We start from the raw sequence: 20,845 nt of genomic DNA on the forward strand, positions 1-20,845 counted from the left end.
AAACAATGTGAGCCCATTCCCCTAACTTCTCCAAGGCAGGGGAGCACCACCAAGACTTTTCACCCTATTGGTAATCCCAAAGTAAAAACATCAATCTGAACAGCCTGTCATTTAAATAAGATGAGATTCATTACATATAAATAAAGGGTGGTTATAGCAGGAATGCTGTGTGTATCAAGTGAGGATGAGATTTTACTACAGGGAAGTGGACTAGTGCGTCTCCCTGAGGATGCCTCTTCTTTGTCAACGGGGTGCAGCCCTGGGGGTTCTCACAATTAGCTTCTTGAGTTCAACTATGAGTGTTCTAAGGGTTGTTTTATACAGCTTTAGTCCCAGACTTTGACAGGTCCATCCATTTTCTTTGTGTGGATTAGTTTTATAGTTTTCTGTTCCTGGCTTCCTAACCTCTCAACTGTTAGTCCAAACATGTGCTAAAATTCCTTCTCTAAATGTTTTCAAACAAGAATTTGTTGGTTAAACTTTGCTTAAGAGAGAAAGTCTAAGGGTGGGTCTAAAGCCAGCGTTGGTTGATGTTCTGCTCTTAGGAAATGGAGAGCTAGGATCAGAAGGGTCTGTGTTAGTACTTCTCAAATTTCAGTGTTCAAAAGAATCCCTCAGAGAACCAGGTTAAAAGGCAGATTCATGGATCCCAGATTTTTCTGGTGTAGTCAGTCTGGACTGGGGTTTAAAAAAATAAGCATGCCATAATTACAATGCAGGTGGTCCACAGACCAACATTGAGGTGTATTGGCTTATTAATCCTTTCCTCTGTTGCTTTCTGAGATGCTCCTTTACCTCACAGGCTGAAAAATCACGGCCACTCCACTAGTTACATAGGACAACTTACTGTGATAAAGGAAAGGGTGAAGTTAATCTTCTCAGCTTTGAAAATAGCACATGCAAAGTGTTTTGTGTATACCTTCAAGCCACTTGAAAGTCACTTTGTGGCTCCTGCACACGGATAGAACAAACTTAGTGGTGCCTTTTTCCGTGTTGCATTTGAGAATGTCACTCTCAGGGCTGTTTAACCCAGGCACCTCAAGGTTTGGGGGAAATAAAGCAACTCTTTAACTCATTTTTCTTAAAATATTGGTAACCCTGGTCTTAAAGGTATTAAAGTTAGGATATCTGTTTTCTACACCTGGATAGCAACTTTCTAAAATCTCTCCCTCCATCTTTGTGAAACCAAATAGTTCATGCTTGAAAGGCTGTGGATTTCCTTAGATGAGAACTGAAATGCTGGTCCCTTTATGCTAACGTTAATTTCTAGGCAGTGAGCTTGGTTAACCAAGAGAAAATAAAAACTTTAGATGAAATGTGTCATTTATAGCAAATGCAAAGCATCATTATTATCAATTCTTGTTACAAAATACACAGAAAAAATATCCTTTTTGTTATTTAAATATGGCATGGATACATTGAGAAATAGTACAGATGTTAATCCAAAGTCTCTCAGCTGCATCCTGGATAATCATTATTATGTTTTATTCTTATTTGGAATTACTAGTAATAGACTGTGTATTTCTGTATGAAATTCAAATCAGGGAACACCAATGGACTGAGATGATTGATATTATATATATACACACATAATTTTGGAATTGAGACAACAATAGAAATATATTTCTCTCTTAAAGAAAAATCTACCAAACTTGCTGCTGTGTTAGTGATCTTGATGAGTAATGTTTGTTACTTAACTAAATATGCTAAAAATTCACCTAATTCTTCAAGATTGAATTGAGCTAACTGTTGACCAGTATCTAAATTAGTTTTGAAAATAACTGTCATTGAAAATCTGAAATGTAAATACGCAGATTTTGAAATATCTAGCTTTAAATGACCAGTGTTTAAAAAAATACTTTTGTGTACTTTTACTCCGTGCTTTTATTCTGTGTTCTTTGGTAAATCCTGTTTTCTTTGTTTAACTCTCTCATTAGCCTGAGATTGTATACATGGACTGAGGAGAGACGGTGGTGGTGGTAATATAATTCATGACACTTTTGAGTGTAAATATCATGTGTATGTGCATGTGCGTTTATGGGGACGTTTTCATGGCTTCTTTTTCACCCTTAACCAATGTAGAACCACTGAGTGAGTCCAACGCTGTTATTTTATAGATGAGAAAATTGGGGCATAGAGAGACTAGGTGATTCTCCATAGGTCATGGAGTTAGTAGCTGACACAAAGCATTGAATCTCAGTTCCTAGTCTTTCTGAACCTATATCCTGCTTATTCTCTCAATAAGGTCATTGGCTGTCCCTATTCCTCTAAAATTCTGTTTGATTTTCTTGTGTCCTTAATTTTTCTTCTATTACACCCTCAACATGCGGAGTTTTTAAAGCCCGGATTAAAAACCTTAAAAGAAATTACTTTACCATGTTTCACCTAGATCCCCAAATCGGCTTTCTTCTTTTTCCTCAATCCTGATTTACCTGAATGAGTTCAGTCTCATCCTATCACCTATCAACAAAAAACTGGTTATGAAGGTTTTCCAGGATAGCAGTTAAAATTCACAGCCATCAAAATAATCACATATAAGGGGAAAATGGATTGTCAGCTACAGGGCGCTACTCAGTATCACTTTACATCATAGACACTGGTCCTCTGTCTCAAAATTTGTTAGGCAGTGCCTAAATCAGCTGACTGAATACATTAAAAATTGAAAAAACACCTCAAATAGAACAAATCCTTATTGACCATCTTTGATGTATAAGCTACTGTAGTTAGTACTACAAGACATGCAAAAACGGGTAAGATACAATCATGCTCTCAAGCTTACAGTCCAAAGAAGGGGAAAGAAAGGCACAAATGCATTTAATAGAAAAAGATGTGTCCAGAGAAATATGGATATAATTTATGAATCATGTGGTTAAAGGAAGACCTGAGGGTCTAGAAAAGCCTTCTAGGAAAAAAGGGACTAGATTGTAAAGAATGAAAACCACCTTCATGGTATGGGTGGTGAGGTGCCTTTTTGACCAGTATTTATTATGTGTTTACTGTAGAAGCATATGTACTCTACACTGCTACTTCAAATCTAGTTTGTGGATTATTCCATTCTTTGAGCTTTGTTGCTACTCCATGACAAAGTAAGTTTTATGCATTTAGTTTCTGTTACTGAGAGAAAGAATTTAGAAACTCATACCTCTTCGAACTTGGTATAGACCAGTCTGGTTATTACTGAACTCATGTGCTTAGTCAGTCCCAGCTGTGTGATACTTACACAAGTATCCGTCTGTGGGTCCATAACAGATTGAAAAAAAACAAACTGTTAATTTACCACACATAATTTGAGAATCATGAACTCTAGGTTATTCTTTATTTACCTACATATCCAATTTAAGAAAGTTTTATACATATACACTGCTGCTTCTCCTTATTAATGTATTTACGAAATCATCATTGCTTGCTTCCAACTATAGTATCCCATTACAGAGCAGAGACATTCTAACTTTGTGACATTAGACAGTCTTCCAGGATGACAGCAGCACAAAAGGCACGTAGGAGGCACAAAATGTGAACAAAGTACAAGGCCGGGCTAAAGACAGGTGGAACAATAAGAAGTGGAGGAGAGAAAAGGGAATGCCAAGCCGTTCGGTGTCTGGAAGTTGTTGGTAAAAATAAGTCATCAGTATGAAACAGGAGAGTCCATATCTCCACTTCATAATTCCAAAGATTATTCTTCAATGGGAAATTTCATGCAGAGGCTGGAACGAATCTGTTGTGTATTACTAATTTTTGGTTAATTTGCCTCTTTTATTTTCATTTTGTTGTTATTTCCTGTCATTGTCCCTATTTGGAAGATGTTCATTTTTGGACATTTTCTCTTCTGATTTCAGATGACTACACACCGCATGGCCCAATTTTCATTCAAGAACCAAGTCATGTAATGTTCCCTTTGGACTCAGAGGAGAAAAAAGTGAAGCTCAGTTGTGAAGTTAAAGGGAATCCAAAACCTCATATCAGGTTTGTTGACTTAAAAGCATGTGTTCTCACGCATATACTTTCTATTATTAAAATCAACAAATACTTATGGAGTGCTGATTACATAAAGAGCTTTTAGATAGGCATCATTGGATATCTTGAGATGCTAAAGAGATGCTCGTGTTCATGAAAAGTTTAGTACCCAGCTTCTGTTTCTGGCAGCACCAGGAATTAAATATCCTGATTGACCATCTCACTGAAAGCCTTAACATTACTTAACAACATATTTTTTTTAAAACACCTTTTTAAAAATGCATCAATAAACTGGCAGGAAAGAAAGAAATATTTAGTAAGTGGGTTTTGAACCCAGAGAAGAAAACTGAACACTGAAAGCAATTTTCGCCTTGAAGAACTATGTGAACTGCAGCTTTGGATTTTGCAGTTTCACAGGGGACTAGGGTCACAAGACAAAGCCTAGACTCAACCAGAAGGAGAGTCTAACATGAGAACACCTTCCAGAATAGACCTGGGACCCAAGGGCTACATTCTTACTGTGAATGTAATAAGAAGTAACCTTGCCTCCCAAAGGACTGAAAAGCAAAAGTAATTGCCTGTTTCAAACCTTGGTGTTAAGTGGTTTTAATAACAGATGAGACATAGCTGAAAGGAGAATTAGTAAAGTGCAAGATAAATCTGAAGAAATCGTCTAAAAGCAGCAGAAATGGATAAAGAGGTGTTCCTCTTTATCCAAATATGAGAGAGAGAGACAGAGAAAAAAGAGATTAAGAGAAAACGTTTACACATATCTAATCAGAGTTCCATAAGGAAAGGGAAAAAAAAATGAGGCAGAGGCAGTACTTAAAGAGAAGGCTAAGAATTTCCCAAAGCTAATTAAACATTCAAAGCTACAGATTAAGTAAGGCCAGTGAATTTCAAGCAGTGCAAATAAAAATAAAGCCCTGTCTAGAATTACCATGGAGAAACAGCAAAACACCAACCCTAAGACATGATCATAAAAATAGGCCAAAGTTGTAATACAGCTAACCTTCAAAGAGATGACAATTAAACCAACAGCTGACTTCTCAATAGCAACAAAAAAAATCAAGACAGAAGACAGAATCTTCAATATGCTGAGAGAAATTAGCTGTCAAATTTTTGTATAGCAGAAGTACTTTTTAAAAAGGAGAAGAAAGTAAATGTGTTTTCAGGCAGACAGAAACTGAAGTTTGACTCCAGCAGATCCTTACTAAAGAAAATGCTGAAAGATATACTTTAAGCAGAATAAAAATGATCCCAGGTATACTGTCTTAGATATAAGAAGGAATGATAAGTAACACAAATGGTAAAGGTTAGTATTTCCACGTAAAAATCAATTGCACTAAACAATAAAAATAATAAAAACAATACTGTATTGTGAAGATTAAAAAAGAAAAGTTAAAAGTCATGACAATATTAGAAATAAATTGAGACGATATATACTGCACGGTGGATTATCCATGTGACTAAAAAAAATGAAATAAAGTTGGATCCCTACCTCACAGGGTACACAAAGATCAAATCCAAGTGAATAGAAGACCAACATGGGAAATTTACAAAACTTTTAGAAGGAAACAGGCATACATATTTATGACTTTGTAGGGAAGAAAAAACTTTTCAATAATGACAAATAAGCACAAATCATAGAAGAAAATATTTAACTTCACTAAAATTAAGAATTTCTGTTTAGCAGAATATACTGGGATGGGTAAAATTATAAGCTTCCAACTGGGAGAAGATATGTTTAATACATATTATTTGCAAAGGATTAATATGTAAACTATTTAAAGAATTTCCACAAATCAAAAAGTAAAAAACAAGTAACCTAATAAAAACATTACCAAAAGACTTGATCAGATACTTCTTAGAAAAGAATATCAAATATCCATTAATCATATAAAGAGATTATCAGTGTATATTAAAATATACAAATTAAAACTAAAACGACACACTCTTTCAAACCCACCAAATTGACAGAAATTTAGAAGAGCAAATTTAACGTAATAAAAATAATATACATAAATATAACCTGGCATATTCATACACGGTAACCCCATGCAACAGTGAAAATCAATGAATTATAGCTACAAAAACATGATGGATCACAGGAACGTAACTTTGAGTAAACAAAGCAAGTCATAGAAGAATGCAAAGTTTATAATCCCGTATTTACTAAGTTCAAAGGCAGGTAAGATGGAGTAGTTGTTTAAGGATACTAACATACATGATAAAATCATAAAATCAAAGGAATGAAAAAGCCAAAATTCAAGATTATAATTAACCATTGAGATAGGAGTGATTGGAATCAAAATGGAAATAGGAGACTTCAAGAGTAATAATATTCCTTTTCTTAAACACAGATCTTTATTGTTTCGGGATTCTTTATATAATTTACATACATCTTATAAATATTATTTTACCTCTATTCAGATTTAACGATGAAAACCTCAAGCTAATAACCAATATGTAGTAGTATGTAAAAACCAAGAGTATATGGCACATGTGTCATAGTTTAGGGGAGGAAGAAATTGGAGTCACCTGGGGGGCACAGAAGTGGAATTTGAACTGAGGTAGGTATTGATAGTTTTCAAATTGGCAGAGGGCAAGGGACATCCCATACAGGATGGTGGTATTAACGTAGTGGAAATTGTTTTAGAATTTAGTTTGTGTGCCCATTCATTCATCAAACATAGCATTATTCATCAGACCACCCCAGTGTTTTTCAAACTGTGAATTCCAGGGTCCAAGGAGTTGACTCAGGAATTACCTGGGGTGAGTTATTGTAGAGTTTCTAACCAAGATTCCATCATGGTAGCTCTGCTTTGAACTAGGGAATATATTAGGATTCTGAAAAATACATCCTCTAGGAAAGATGTTTAAACCACTACATTAAAGCAGCTGCAATGATCCATGCTAGGTTTGAGGTATGCAAAGATTAATAAACTACATATTCAAATAGTGTGCTTTGGGGGTCAGTGCCTGGAGGTGGAAGTACAGGGCTATGCTGGAAGTGTGAATAAAGGATGTCCAAGTTCTAGGGCATTCTGGAGGAAAGAAAGTCTGCTTCAGGATAGAGAGGGAAGGTATCAGAGAAAGTTTCACAGAAAAGGAGATATTTAAGTGAATTTGGAGGGCTAGTGACCTTTTGTCATAGGGATAAAAAAAGGAAGTACATTCCAGAAAGAAAAAAAAAAAACTCTCTAATGGACCATATAATTAGGGTGAACATGTAATTTATCATCCAAACCAGGACACTTCTGAGAGCAAAAGGCCACTGTTAATAATTATTCCAGGAGGACAGGTGTAAACCCAGCAATGTCCTGGATAAATCAGAATATGTAGTTATTCTCCCTATAATATGTTGAATTCAAGGCTAAATCAAACATTTTTAAATGCTTTATGTAGTAAAATAAATAAATAAATAAATGCAAGAGGCAAAGGTTCCTACATACATAAATGATGAGTTAAATGGCCCCAGTTTTTAGTACATCGCCAAGTATAAGTTCAGATGTTAGCCATAAATGAGAACAAATTTTGCAGCAGAATTTGGCAGGTTGCTGCTTTGTTTTTCCCCAAACTCTGACCTTTAATTAACATTGCTTTTGTAACATTGTGTTTCTAGATATAGGGGCTTGCTTTGTTATTTAAAACAAGCAGAGGAACAGAAACCTATTATGTTTTTAAAGATTGCCAGGAAAAGCTGAGAAGAAAACTTTTAATCAAATGCACTAGCAGTTGGTAGCAGTGTACTTCACTTTCCTTTATACTTTTGGTAGTTTCTCTGTGACGAAATAGCTGATTGGTACCTGGGAGCTAAAAACTCCCTTTTGTAGAAGGAAAGAACAAGAGAAAGAATGGAGAGATCAGGTATTTTCAAACATCTTTCTGGCTGAACTTTTTCAGTCTTCAGGCTGACTTTGAGGGGAGGAATCCCTAGGAGAAATTCAAGGTGAGTTCTTCATGGGGATCTTCGCCATTAGGTTTTCCCTCAGATGCCCCGACTGACCTCTCTTCTTTGTGTTTGTTCCCTGAACGGAGGCTTCTCTTTTCATTGTTTCCTGCCCCTCAATTTTGAAAGGATTGACCCAGACCCAGAAAAACTTAAGAAGTTTTGACTTGTGCCCACTTTCCTTGTGTTAAAGTTCCTGAAGGACATGTGAGATTACTTATGGCTCTTAGCCTCCATTTCCCGACGGAAAGAATGGTCAAGTACTTGGTGGAAATACTTCTCCTGTGAAGTTTGTATTCAGCTTGGTTTTCAGACAACAAAGTTCAGGTCAGAAAGGTCCTGCCTCTTCTTCGGTGCCAAGCTGAAACAGTGAACAAAGAGAGAGGGTTTTGCTACAACACATCCTATAGACAGCTTCCCAGCAAGGTCTGAAAAATGGTACCTTACAGAGCTTCACAGTGTCAGTGTTTGGTTGTGCACAACCTCACTCTCTGGAGAGAATGGGATTGTGATTCCTTGAATAATTCGGAAATCAGCTTACAAGACTCACCCATGTCCTGGCCCTTGGGAAAATCTCTTTGTGTCAAATGAGCATCGCCTCTATATTACCAGTTCTTAAAAGACTTCTCAAACATTGAAAATGAATTGTGAATGTTTTCAAGACTGTTTCAGTGTGGAATAAGGAATTCAACTCAGTCCACATTCAGTTGGAATGAACAGTGACTGCATCGCAATAAAACTTGGTATAGTGCTGTGTAATGGAGACTCAACTGCGTTTCACAACAAGCGCCTTCCTTATTTTCTAAATATTCCGTTTTCCTTTGCTATTTGTATGTAAAAGCGGGTAATAAAGTAGATTAATGGACTTTCTGCAGAGCATTCTGGTTGAGATGACGAGTGTAGACAAACCCGCAGAGGTGTTCTCATTATCCCTATGAAGACTTTTCTAAAAAGGCTCACGTGGTCCCATTCCTAAATTCCACCTCTGCTTGCAGCTCACATTAGATTGCAGTTTCCTCTTTGAGTTCTTACACTTGTCATATTAAATTGCTCAACTCTCATTTGAAGTGAGAGTTATGACAGAGATGTGACCAGCTGACTCAAAAAAATGTCTAGGGCAGGCAGTCAGCCCTGGAGATTCATGAGCATATAGACCTGCTAGGATGTAACCCAATCGTTCTCTTTTTATTGCTTATTACTTTCTTGTCTGTGTCAGAACACAGAGAGAATTACTGTCAAGCTTAAGAACAATGTCAGTTTCTACTACCCATCTTCTTATAAAAAAACACATAAAGAACTATGTCCCATTTCCTGATCTGGCCCACCTTTCCCACCCCTCATGTTTCCATAGTTTCACCTTTCAAGGACATAGACGTGAACAAACGTACACTGCTGTGCTGTGGTGGGCTAGGATGCTTCTTAAATTGTGTATGCTCAAAGCTAAAATATCCAGCCAAGAAGTAAAATATTTAGTGAAATACCACAAGCCTTTATTGAGCACACTGAGTGTCAAGTTCTAGGTTACTAAAGGGAGACTACGAAAGTGAGATAGGCAAATTATCTATGGTGAAGGCAGAATTCCCACCTAAACAAGTAAGGAGAATTCTGTAGGAGCTTGGGGGAAGCTTTGATTTATCTTGACTAGGAATATTGAGGAAGACTTCATTAGAAGAGGTGTAGTTTAAGATTGACTTTGAAGTGTGAGAGACGTCTTGGTGGGAAGAAAGCACTCATTCTTTAAACATGTTTTTGATGATACCCAGTATCCAAAATCTTGAAACTAACTGGCCTTCATTTTTTTCATTTAAATCCTTTTACATTATGCATACCAGCCCTAGTGCCCCAGAATGTTATAAGAGGATACACAATGAGTATGTATATACACACACACATTTAAATAGTGTTTTTTTACCGTTTGAAGGAAATAAGATCACTGTTTCTCATTCTTTACTCCCGTTATTGCTTCCGATCAATTTCCTTTATGGTCTAGTGTTGCCTTATTTCTGGCCTCCCAGCGTGACGCTACTAGGAGACGGTTGATTATTCAGATGCTCCGACTATGCTATATTCATTACCTGATATTTTATGTAGGATTGTGGGGAAGGAAGAGAAAAAAAGATAATGATTGTTTTGTATTAGTTCAAAAGTTTGTACGTATTAAAACAACTTACTGAAAGGCAGTTTGGTTAAGATAAGGTCTCTCTGGAATGTTATTGGCTGTTTAAAAAAAAAAAAAAGGAGATCTTGTTACCAAAGCTTTGCCGTTTAAATGTGTGAGTCCCACTAAAACTAATTTATTGGGCCAGACCCTATACTCAGATACACAGATGATCCAAGTAAACAAACAGAAAAGCAAGAAAACCCTCTTTGTGTCTGTTACCTAATGGCCTGATCTACAGTTTATTGGGCTGGTTGATTGATGTTTGAGTGCCGGTAGCTAAGGAGACCTTCAAAGTGATCCCTGGTGAAGGCTAGTTTGGTTCCTAAGACAACTCTAGATCAATAGAATTCCTCTGCTTTGTAGTCAGCCATTTCAGTCATATTAAGGACCAAATCAAAGCAACTCTGCAATTTCATCAAATACTCAGCAATCTACCGGAAAATGGTGTATTCTGTCATCTGTATAGACCCATTTAAAGAATGACGGCAAACCAGAAAAAGGACTTTTACTGAGGAGTGCTATTTGAAGAAAGTTGTACAAGATGCTATGGGAATTTTCCAAAAAAAAAAAAAAAAAAGGGAAGTGTCTGTAGCATTGTAAGTAGTCACAAAAACAGGTGTTAAAATTTTAATATCTCGTTTACTTCAAAAGGACGTGCTCTTTTAAAGCACGTCTATGCATCTATGTTGACACCATTGCTGGGTAGAGCTTTTCTAATTTTTTTTTTTTTTTACCATGGTTAAAAAACAGTCACAGATGATATTTCATGCGATTCATAGTTTTTATATATTTTAGACAACTCAGAAGTATTGATTAATATTACAAGGCTTTATCTACTGGCATTTTTATACTATAGGTGGAAGTTAAATGGAACAGATGTTGATGTTGGTATGGATTTCCGCTACAGTGTTGTTGAAGGCAGCTTGTTGATCAATAACCCCAATAAAACCCAAGACGCTGGAAGGTACCAGTGCAGAGCAACAAACTCGTTTGGAACAATTGTTAGCAGAGAAGCAAAGCTTCAGTTTGCTTGTAAGTAGCAATTATATCCTGCTCCAAATGTGACTTTGAGTTTTTGTGCCTTGTACCAATCAGCCTTTAAAACAGTTTATCTTAAAAAACCAAACAGATTTTAATTTGTCATGTTGATCTTCTTTACCCTTTTTTCATATTTGCAAAATATCTTTCATTGTAGGGTAAACTGTAAATCTGAATGGGAAGATGTATTCTTCTGCTTTTATAAGGGTTGAGATAGTTTGACTGCATGATAATTTGGTTATATGATGCTCTATACACATAAATTCACCTACACTCAAATTTATATACATATAAGTTTACATGTACAACAAATTACACGCACATACACATTTTAAAGCGAGTGTGTATAAGCAAGCAGTTGAATTGCCAGTAAGTTAATAGTCAATGTGACAAGAGATTTAGCCATAAAGCTCACAGTTGGAAAAGAAAAAAGCTTGGTAGTCTCTTAATCCTATAATTCTCTAATACTTTTTCTTATTTGAAGGAAAAGGAAAATTTTAAAAGCAACTACAGAAAACAAAAAGTAGAGGCAATCAAAGCTTTACCTTTTATATTTCTGGTTTAGAACATTTAAAAAACAAATTGCTATCTCTTAAGACTACCAGCTAATGAAAGTTCATGAGCATGTGAAAGATAGTGGAATTTAGAAATAGCAAGTTGAAAATAAAATCCACAGGCAAGAGCAGTGAGTACACATTTGAGTATAGACACCTTGGAGGATTGATGTTCAGCTGTATTTTTAAGGGTTTATGTATTTGCCTATGATTATATATTTCCTTGTGTAAAATCCCAACTCATATAGCAGTGCATGAATGTCAAAGCTTTCCTAATTACAAAGTCTGTTGGCAGTAACACTGTAGGATATTCTCATTAACAAAATCCTCTCCAGAAACTCAATATCAAATATACCTAATATTCAGTACTTAATTTCTTATTGCTGTTTGGTGGCATTTTTATTAGTTGAGAAATGAATTTTTTAAGTATTAGGTATATATGGGATACCAGGCTTATTTTCTTTGTGAATGTCTTCTGCAGTAGTCTTCCAAATAATCTAAGGTGAGAGAAAAATAGGAGGATATGTCTGATTGAGTGCTACAGAACCAAAGTGTTTATTTCTTTTGGTTTAACACAAATGTGTTATCTATATTTTTAACAAATAGATTTTGTTGGATTCATTTTAGAAAATAATCATAGACTCTCGGAGTAGGGAAATCTCTGTATTCAATTACTCTTGTACTTCATCGATTTTTGGATTTCACAGCGTAGGAAATTTTTTTAAAAACAGTAACAATAACGGCAACAGAAAAGAGATTAACATAGCATTAACAACCTTTTGCTTTTCTAATTTATGACATTTAAAAAACAAATTACTAACTCTTAAGGCTCTCCTTTTGTAGAAGCCCAGGCATTTCTACTACTAAAAATATTAGAAAGATAGAATCTCATATGCAGGGATAGCCATTTAAATAGAATAGTTTAGCCAAAGTAAAAGCTCTACCACTCGTTTTGTGGTTGAGGTGCCTGAGTTTGGAATCCACCCTGCTTATCCCACTTCTTGTGCCTAACATCCTGCCACCCTCAGAATCGTCAGCTGATAAGCATTCAGCTTGAAAAATTCTGAAGATAGAGAGCTCACCTTTTCATCACAAAGCATCCTGACCCGTGATTGCTGTAGTTGTTCAAAAACACAAAAATAAGCACAATATCTCTTCCTTAAAATTGAGCTAAGTGTCTAAATCTCTATCACCTTCACTCCCAGTGCTTACTCTATGATCTGGTTAGGTTCAGACACGTGAAAATATGTTCATGTCCCTTGTCCCATAATTCTTTTCTTCTCCAGGTACTCAATCCACAACCATCTTCTTCACAACACAGTTTTATTCAATTATCTATTAAACTGTGACCCTATAGAAATATACCCAACTCTATGTGTGTGCCTTGACCTTGCAGAGGACAGTGGGAACAGTAGTATCCCATGATGTGAGCTTGTCTTTTGATGAATGGGGCTGACATTGATATTCACTTTTTTTTAAACCCCAAGTCTCATATTTCAACTTTTTTCATATAAAATTAGAGGATTGATTTTTCATGAATGGCTGTTAATCCAGAGCTACCCAGTTGTGTTATTTTATTACCTAAATCCAGAATTTTATATTTACTCCTATTAAATTCACCTTCTGAGTTGTGACCCTTTGTTCCATCACAGTTGAAGTTGTTTTAAATCTTTTTTTTAAATCTGACATATTGATTATCCTTTCACTTCAGTGTCAGCAGAAAATGTGATAAGCGTGTGTCCATTCAAATAATTGATACAAAATGTTGACCGGGACAGGGCAGCCTGCCAGTAGAGAATGTCCAATAAAATGAGATTAAATTTATAAATCAATATCCTTCACCTACTCGTGTTCAATTAGCTGCAAATTTACCCATACATACTATGCTTGAACCCCAGTTTCTCCTACTTGTTCTTAGAGTAATGAGAATCTTTGCCAAATGCCTTGCTGAAATCAAGATGTACAATTTCTACAACATCCGCTTGTACCTGGTCTCTGTGAATCTTGTCTAGATCTTCCTTAACCATTTATCATAAAACATCCAGAGTAATCTTTTAAGCATGTAAATGAGATCATTCCACTTCCCCGCTTTATGCCTTCTACTGCACTTAGACTAAATCTCAGATTCATTTCCATGGTCTTGTTTTCATTTCTCAAAAATGACAAACTATCTTTTGCGCCAGTCCTTGATACTTTCACTCCCTCTGCCTTATTTGCTTTTCTCCTGATCTTTCACATGCTCACTTCCTATGATCCTTAGTTCTCAATTTAGGTGTGACCTCCTAAGAGAAAGTTTCCATATCACCATGTCTAACCTAAGAAGCAGTTCCTTCCATTTCTTCTCCTGTCTTCTGCCTACCTTTCTGTTGCCCTCTAGTTTTCTACATAACAACATCGTTTTCAAACATTAGGACTCACTATGATCTGGAATGATTTTGTGTATTTCTTTTTTCTCATTATTTGACTTCTATGATAGAATCTAAGTTCTAAGAGAGGTGAGACTATCGTCCATCCTTATATCTCCAGAGTCTAGAATAATTTATATGTAGGAATAAACAAATTCCTTTATTAATTGCCTATTCAGTGACACAACAAAGAAAATATATGTATAAAGTTATTTTGGGGGAGGATGTATTTTTTTTAGTAAACCCACACCCTTTCTATTCTAGTCATTTTCCAGAGTCTAGCATTTTGATCGTTAACATATAGTTTCTAGATCTTTCTTTTCTATCCTTTTTAAATTAAAAAAAAAAAAAGACATTGTCTCTATTCAAAAATCATTTTTAATTGGTTAGAATAAAATATTTTTCTTCAGTGATGTAAGGTGGAGCATGAAAATGACATCTTTTAAATGTTACCGAGTAATTGCTTTCTCCCAAGCATTTTCATAATCATTGAGGGAAAAAAATGTTGCCTTTTCACCGTACTTACTGCACTATAATACGCAAGTAAGACTATTTCTTCATTTTTAATCATATGATTTTACGGCTGAAACGGACCTTAAAGGTTTCCTGGCCTGTATCTTTAAAAAAAAAAAAAATTAAATTGAAGATTGAAGTAACTGAATTACTTGTTATTTACATAATTAATAAGTGAGAACCAAGGAATGGCAGCTTCAGCTCCTAATCCAGGGTACCTTGATTTGTGTCTACGTTAGAGTCACTTTGATTTCTAAGAAAAAAAATCCCTTCATCTTTATGTAACATGTTACACCTTCAAATCTCATTTACATACCTTCTGTAATTTTATCCACAGGACAATTTTATAAGGTAGACATCATTTATGATTTATTTTAAAAATATTTTCATACTGCTTTTGTAGACAGAATTTGATAATCTCTTGTATTTAGCATTTAAAAAATGAATTAATTCACATAAGCAAAAAATCTAATTAATGGAGATGATGCCTCTAAAACCCCCGCTTTTCTTAGGACAGAAAACTTTCCTTGATTAAACAGGCATAGCATAATTGAAGTCACTCTTGACGAGGTGTGGACATTTTCATGAGCATAGAGTATTGTAATGTAATTTGGAGCACATTTTGTTTTCAGTCCCCTTGCAATATTAAGCCAGGGTCAATCACTTCTCTTTCTGTCACTTAGCCTGTTTCTAATAGTAGACTACCAATGTCCCTTCTACCCTCTAGTCCTACTGTTTCACCTTGGACTAGCAAACTTGATTGATTAATTTACCAGGGTCTACCCAGTGCCTGGCATTTAGTAAACTTGCAATAATAGTTGTTGAATAAATGAATAAGTTATAAGGATTGGATGTTAAAGTCATCAGGCCATGTTTGGGGTGTGAGTTGAACCACTGCATTCAAGGACTTTCTGGCAGTCCTTTGGGAGTGCTTCAGAGGTAGATGCAAGTATTTCCACCTTGAGTTTGTGTAGAAGACAATTGACATCTACTTCCAGATAAGGGTATGTGTTGGGGCATCATATGTTAAAATATGCCATCAAAGTTTACTTGTATCCTGAAAACCTGGCATGAGAGTATATATAGCTTCAATGAAGTGTTAAGGAATAGCTTTCCTTTAACCTCCCCTTCTCACAAGGGGTAAAGCAAGTTGAATGTTCTTTAACTCTTACGTAGGTACCTGAATCAGAAGATAAGGCCAGGAGTAGAAGGAATTTCAGTTCATTACTTTCACTGCTTCATGGTGGGGATTTTTTCAGAGGCTGTGTCTGTACAGAATGAAGTGCTACAGCTCTGTCACCCTACCTACCCACTTCCCAGCCAAGCATCCTAATCCAAATCTGCTTGAGAATCACCTTACACAATTAGGCAACAGGGCAATTTTGTTCACTGACATATAGATGTGGATTTTTTTAAGTAAGTTGTAATCTACACTTACACGCTTATAAAATACCCAAGTCACTATTTTAAAAATTTGTGAATGTGGGCTTGAGAAACTGAGATACTATATTGCCTAAGTTTAGATAGAATGGAATGTTGTCCATTGCTCCATTCCACTTTGTGTGTCTTATAATGTTGCTAGAACTGAGATATCTCATCAGAGCCCTGGGGATAACCATACTTCTCCCTTAGGGTGTTATGAAGATTAAACTATAAAGCATATGCAAAAGCCCAGAATAATTCCTAGCATGAGAAAATGATGAAAAAGCTGCTTCTGTATTTTCCTTCTGTCTTTTCTTCTCTTGCCCTCTTTTCCCCTCCTTTTTCTGTCTTTTTAAAATAATAATAATAACTAACCTTTATTAAACACTTAGGTGTAGGGGGTAAGAGCACAAGCCCTGGAGTTAGATTCCCTGGATTGAAATTCAATTTATCCTGTAACCCTGTGACCTGGGACAAGGTCCTTCTCTCTGCCTCAGTTTCTTTATCCATAAAATAGGGTTAATAACTCTACCTCCTTTATTGTGAAGATCATATAAATTAATATTGACTAAAATTCCTAGATCATTGTCTGGCACACATTAGGGGTTAATAAATGTTAGCTATTGTTATAATTTTTATTATGATCTGATTACTCTAGGTCGGAGATTAGGCTAAGCACTTTGGAAGCATTTTCCCATTTAGTTCCAACATAACCCAACGAAGTATAGGCATTTTTTTTCTTTCATAGGTAAAGAATCTGCAGATTAGTGAAATGAGATAATTTTCACCAAGGGTGCAGTGAAGGGAGAGGACCCAGCATAGGAATCTGGCTACCTGACTTTTGAGCAGATGCTCATTACGTGGCATTTGACATGCATAGTTCCCTCATGACAGCTAAAACTACACTTTCCTCGTGGAATTCGTATTCAAACTATAGATTTGGGTGATTAATAAAATGTTTCTTTTGTAGACACAAACTTGGATTTTTCAATGTGTTTACAACCTTTCATATAGTACATCCATCATTAGTTTGTTTTTAATTTTTTAGTTATAGGCGTCCTGATGCTGTCATAATGTTGATTTGCTGTTAATATCTAAAACCATAATGTTGTATACCACAATTATGCATACATTTGTGGCTCTAATTTTAATATAATTGGTTTCAGGTTCCATAATGAGAATAATTAATAACAATATTTCTGCTCTAAAAGTTAATATGCAAATTTCCAGTTTATTGCTAGTAGGTTGTAAAACATTCTGAATATTGATATTTTATGATAAATAACTGTGAGTTGGCAAACTTTATATCCCCAAGCAGTAAATGACATGTTATTATACGTTTTTTTACTCCTGTAGTATTCCTCCCCCACATGTGAAAAAGATGTACTTTAAATGTAGATTGTTAAGAAGAGCTTCCAAGAGACTAATCCAATAACTCCAGATTTTAGCCTGTCAAACTGATTGCTTCATAAACATTGTTTGCGGCCTTCTTCCTGGAAGAAGTTCAGCTGTTTTATAACAGTTCAGATCTTCAAAACAGAAGACTTAATACTACTCATCTCCTGCTGGGGATGACTATAATTCATACATAAGTACCTCCAAATTGCTTATGGTAAAATTAAATCACTTAACAAAATCAAGTCTCCTGCCTGCTGTAGGGAAACTGGCATGGTCTTGGCTGTGGGCAAGGTGGTGTTCTTTTGAAGGAAGCGATGGATATGCTGATCTCTGTTGGTACCTCGCATGAGGTGGGAAAAGAAACTAGATTGGTACACTCTATTCAAACCCTGCATATTTACCTCCTGAGCTTGTATTATGAGGAAGGGAATAGAAGAGGAAAAGGAAGAAAAAAGAAGAAGGATGAAGATGATAAATGAAAGGGAGCCTTAGGTGCAAAAATCACCCCATATTGGCCTTTTATGACCTCTCTCTCTCTCTCTCTCTCTCTCTCTCTCTCTCTCTCTCTCTCTCTATATATATATATATATATATATATAAAGAACTCAATAAACCAATCCATTTTGAGATTAATTTTGGTTTATCAGTTATGTGCAGTCAACAATTTTTATGGTGAAAATATCACATTGATGAACAGTAGCTGATCAGATAACATCGTTGAAAAAGATCTTTCTTATGGGTACTAAAGTAAGCCTTGTCTGAGTTCTCCTTAACTTAGGTACCCTCTGACAATTGTGGTGATGATGGTAATAAAGATTAATATATTAAATTTTGAATGTTTTACTGTACTCCAGCTGGGGCTTTTGGCCACCTGGTTTTTGAGTCTTGATCATTGCAGTTATTCACAGTAAATTTCAAATTTCATTGCTTTTACTGTTTAGTTAGTTTATCTTTCATAGCCAAAGAATAAAATGTGCAATCAGAGCAATAACTGGGAGTTTGATAGATGGCCAAACTCAGGACTGACTTGACTGATCTTTAATTAGGAAGGCTGCTTAAATAGGCAGACTTCTGTTTCTGAGCAATAAAATGTTGATGGATGACTGTTTGGATAAATAATTTGTGGATATTTAGATCAATTAAAACTTGATCAACTAAGAAGTATTTGAATTGCAAAGCTGCTAACATTTATCAATGGAGGGCTTTGATCCTCCATAAAAGAATTAAATTTTCTCATTTGAATAGTTAGAAGAATTCAAACCAAAACTTGCTGAGTTTCTGAAATAATGTTTTTAGAAGGTATTGTCTGCCACTTACCATAGTACTAAAAAGAATGCTGGTGACAATTGGTGTCTGTTGAAAATTTCATAATGCAGAACTAGTTAGTACATAGGTGTGCTGTTGTTTCTTAGTGATGTGGGCAGCTGTGATATGTGGTACAAAGAATTGAAATTCACAAGTACACAGCATTATTCTCACTTGTATTTTTTTTTCTGTCTCTTCCACAAAACCTGTTAAGGTACAGATGCTAGTTAATTGTAGCTATTCGTTTATTAGGTATATTTCCTTCAGTCATCCCGCAGTCCAGTTTGGGGTCTGACAAAGAGTAGTTCATGACTAAATCAATGAAATATAGAGAATTTTTTAAAATTCAGGAGCATTCTAAGAATACAGTACACATTAAAATTGGCAACCAGGACCAGATAGGTATTCATACAGGCTTGATGAGTCAGGGCTTTAAAAGAAATCACCAAGTTAAAAACAATTAACACTTCGTATCTTTTTTTTTAAGTAATGTTACTAAAATGTCATCCCTTTTTGTTTTATTGTTTTGAATAATTCAGTCACTAAATATTAAAATAATTTTGTTTGATTGTTTTTCAAGTTTAGTTTTTAGACAGTGAGGACCAAGTCTGACCATCACTGCACTGTAAGTTTGAAGTTTTGGTCTGCCATCAGTTAGGTGTCGCCAGTTAGTTGAAAGAGGGAGCAGTTTCTGAATGGGAGAAGGTGTCGACCTAGAGAACACTCATCGTATCGCATTCTTTTCAAGAGTTTTTATGTGAGAGATTATGGTTCAAATTCAGAATCCAATTGACCACCTGTAGTGGTTAGAATCATAATTTACCACAAGATACAACCACCTAGAACCTGTCAATGGGAAGACTTTGTTGGCAAAAATGGAAAATGCTTTGGAAAATTGCATTATACCAAGAGGCAATGAATGATGAGTGAAAACGCAGTTGTGGAACACATTGGAAAAATGGGTCTTTAGAGATGTAATTAAATTAAAGATCTCGAGATCATCCAGAGTTAAGCATTTGGACCCTAAATCCCATGGCAAGGTCCTTGCCCAGGCGTTGGTGGTATCGTGGTTAGCATAGCTGCCTTCCATGGCAAGGACCTTTCAAGAGACAAAAGAGGAGAAGATACACAGAGGAGAAGGCACTGGGACCATGGAGGCAGAGGTTGGAGAGAAGAAGCCAAGGGGCACCAAGGATTGCCAAAGGCCATCGTAAGCTGGAAGAGCCCAGGGAGGATTCTCCCATAGAGCCTTCGCAGTGAACACAGCCCTGCCGACACCTTGATTTCAGACTAATAGCTTTCAGAATGTGAGAGAATAGGTTTCTTTTGCTTAAAGCCACCAAATTTGTGGTAACTTGTTTATGGCCACGGTAGGAAACTAGTAGACCAACATATGCACAGTTCTTTTCTTTCCTGACCACCTTCATCAAGGAAAAAATAAAACCACCTAGGAGTGAGACCGAGGTCAGGTACTTTTGTAACTAAACTGTATTAGGAAGCAAAGTATTGAGAGGGACGGCCTTGATTAAATGTGGAATAATCTGGGCAAGTTTTGTGTCACGCTTTGTATTTTCCTCTGGGGAGCATAAAAGGGGTTTTAATCTTTGTGTAGTATGATTTGATGAAATACTGGAAAAAGATAGTACTCTGCAGAAGTTCAGAGTAAGCTTTTCTTTTCGCCAGCACGTTTCTGCCCATCTCTTGGAATAGCCCGGTATAGGCTTTCTCTAAAATAGGTGGAATTGGCCCTTTCTCCATAGTGTAATGATTTGAAGTGATTCTGAGTTGTTTTTTGGCCTCGAGACCCTCTCTCTGGACTTCTTTTTTCTAGGTCATTTTCCCTGAATTTGACCTTTTTGTCTGGCACTCTAAAGTCTTAGAAACTAGCTATTATCACATTTAGAGTATCTGACCAACCTGTGCCTGTTAACAGTTCTACTATGGTCTCTCATGCATTGTTACGATTCGTGTTATGACATTTCTGGCTGCAGAAGGAAGCCCCTGTGCTATCGAGGGCCCGATTCTGCTGTCTTCCCAATCAGCACCTTTCACTGAGTAGCCTCTAATCGGAACAAGCCAGTTGGCTCCTAGTGGACGTGTATTTTATGCACCACGCTGGCTGGTTTTTACTTCACAGCTGTAA

At 36.1% G+C, this 20,845-nt stretch overlaps 1 protein-coding gene across 1 annotated transcript in view; it reads left to right on the top strand.

The window, feature by feature from the left end:
• The first annotated feature begins 3,861 nt into the window (after positions 1-3,861).
• The window catches only part of CNTN4 (contactin 4), a 312,839-nt gene continuing 295,855 nt past the window's right edge, over positions 3,862-20,845 (top strand). Inside the window, exons 1-2 of the mRNA XM_061195546.1 lie at positions 3,862-3,963; positions 10,924-11,099. Of these exons, the coding sequence (XP_061051529.1) occupies positions 3,887-3,963; positions 10,924-11,099 (253 nt within the window). The 5' untranslated portion in view covers positions 3,862-3,886. The remainder of the gene's footprint in view (positions 3,964-10,923; positions 11,100-20,845) is intronic.

Source organism: Eubalaena glacialis, chromosome 7 (genome assembly GCF_028564815.1).
Source record: "Eubalaena glacialis isolate mEubGla1 chromosome 7, mEubGla1.1.hap2.+ XY, whole genome shotgun sequence".
Lineage (NCBI taxonomy): Eukaryota > Metazoa > Chordata > Mammalia > Artiodactyla > Balaenidae > Eubalaena > Eubalaena glacialis.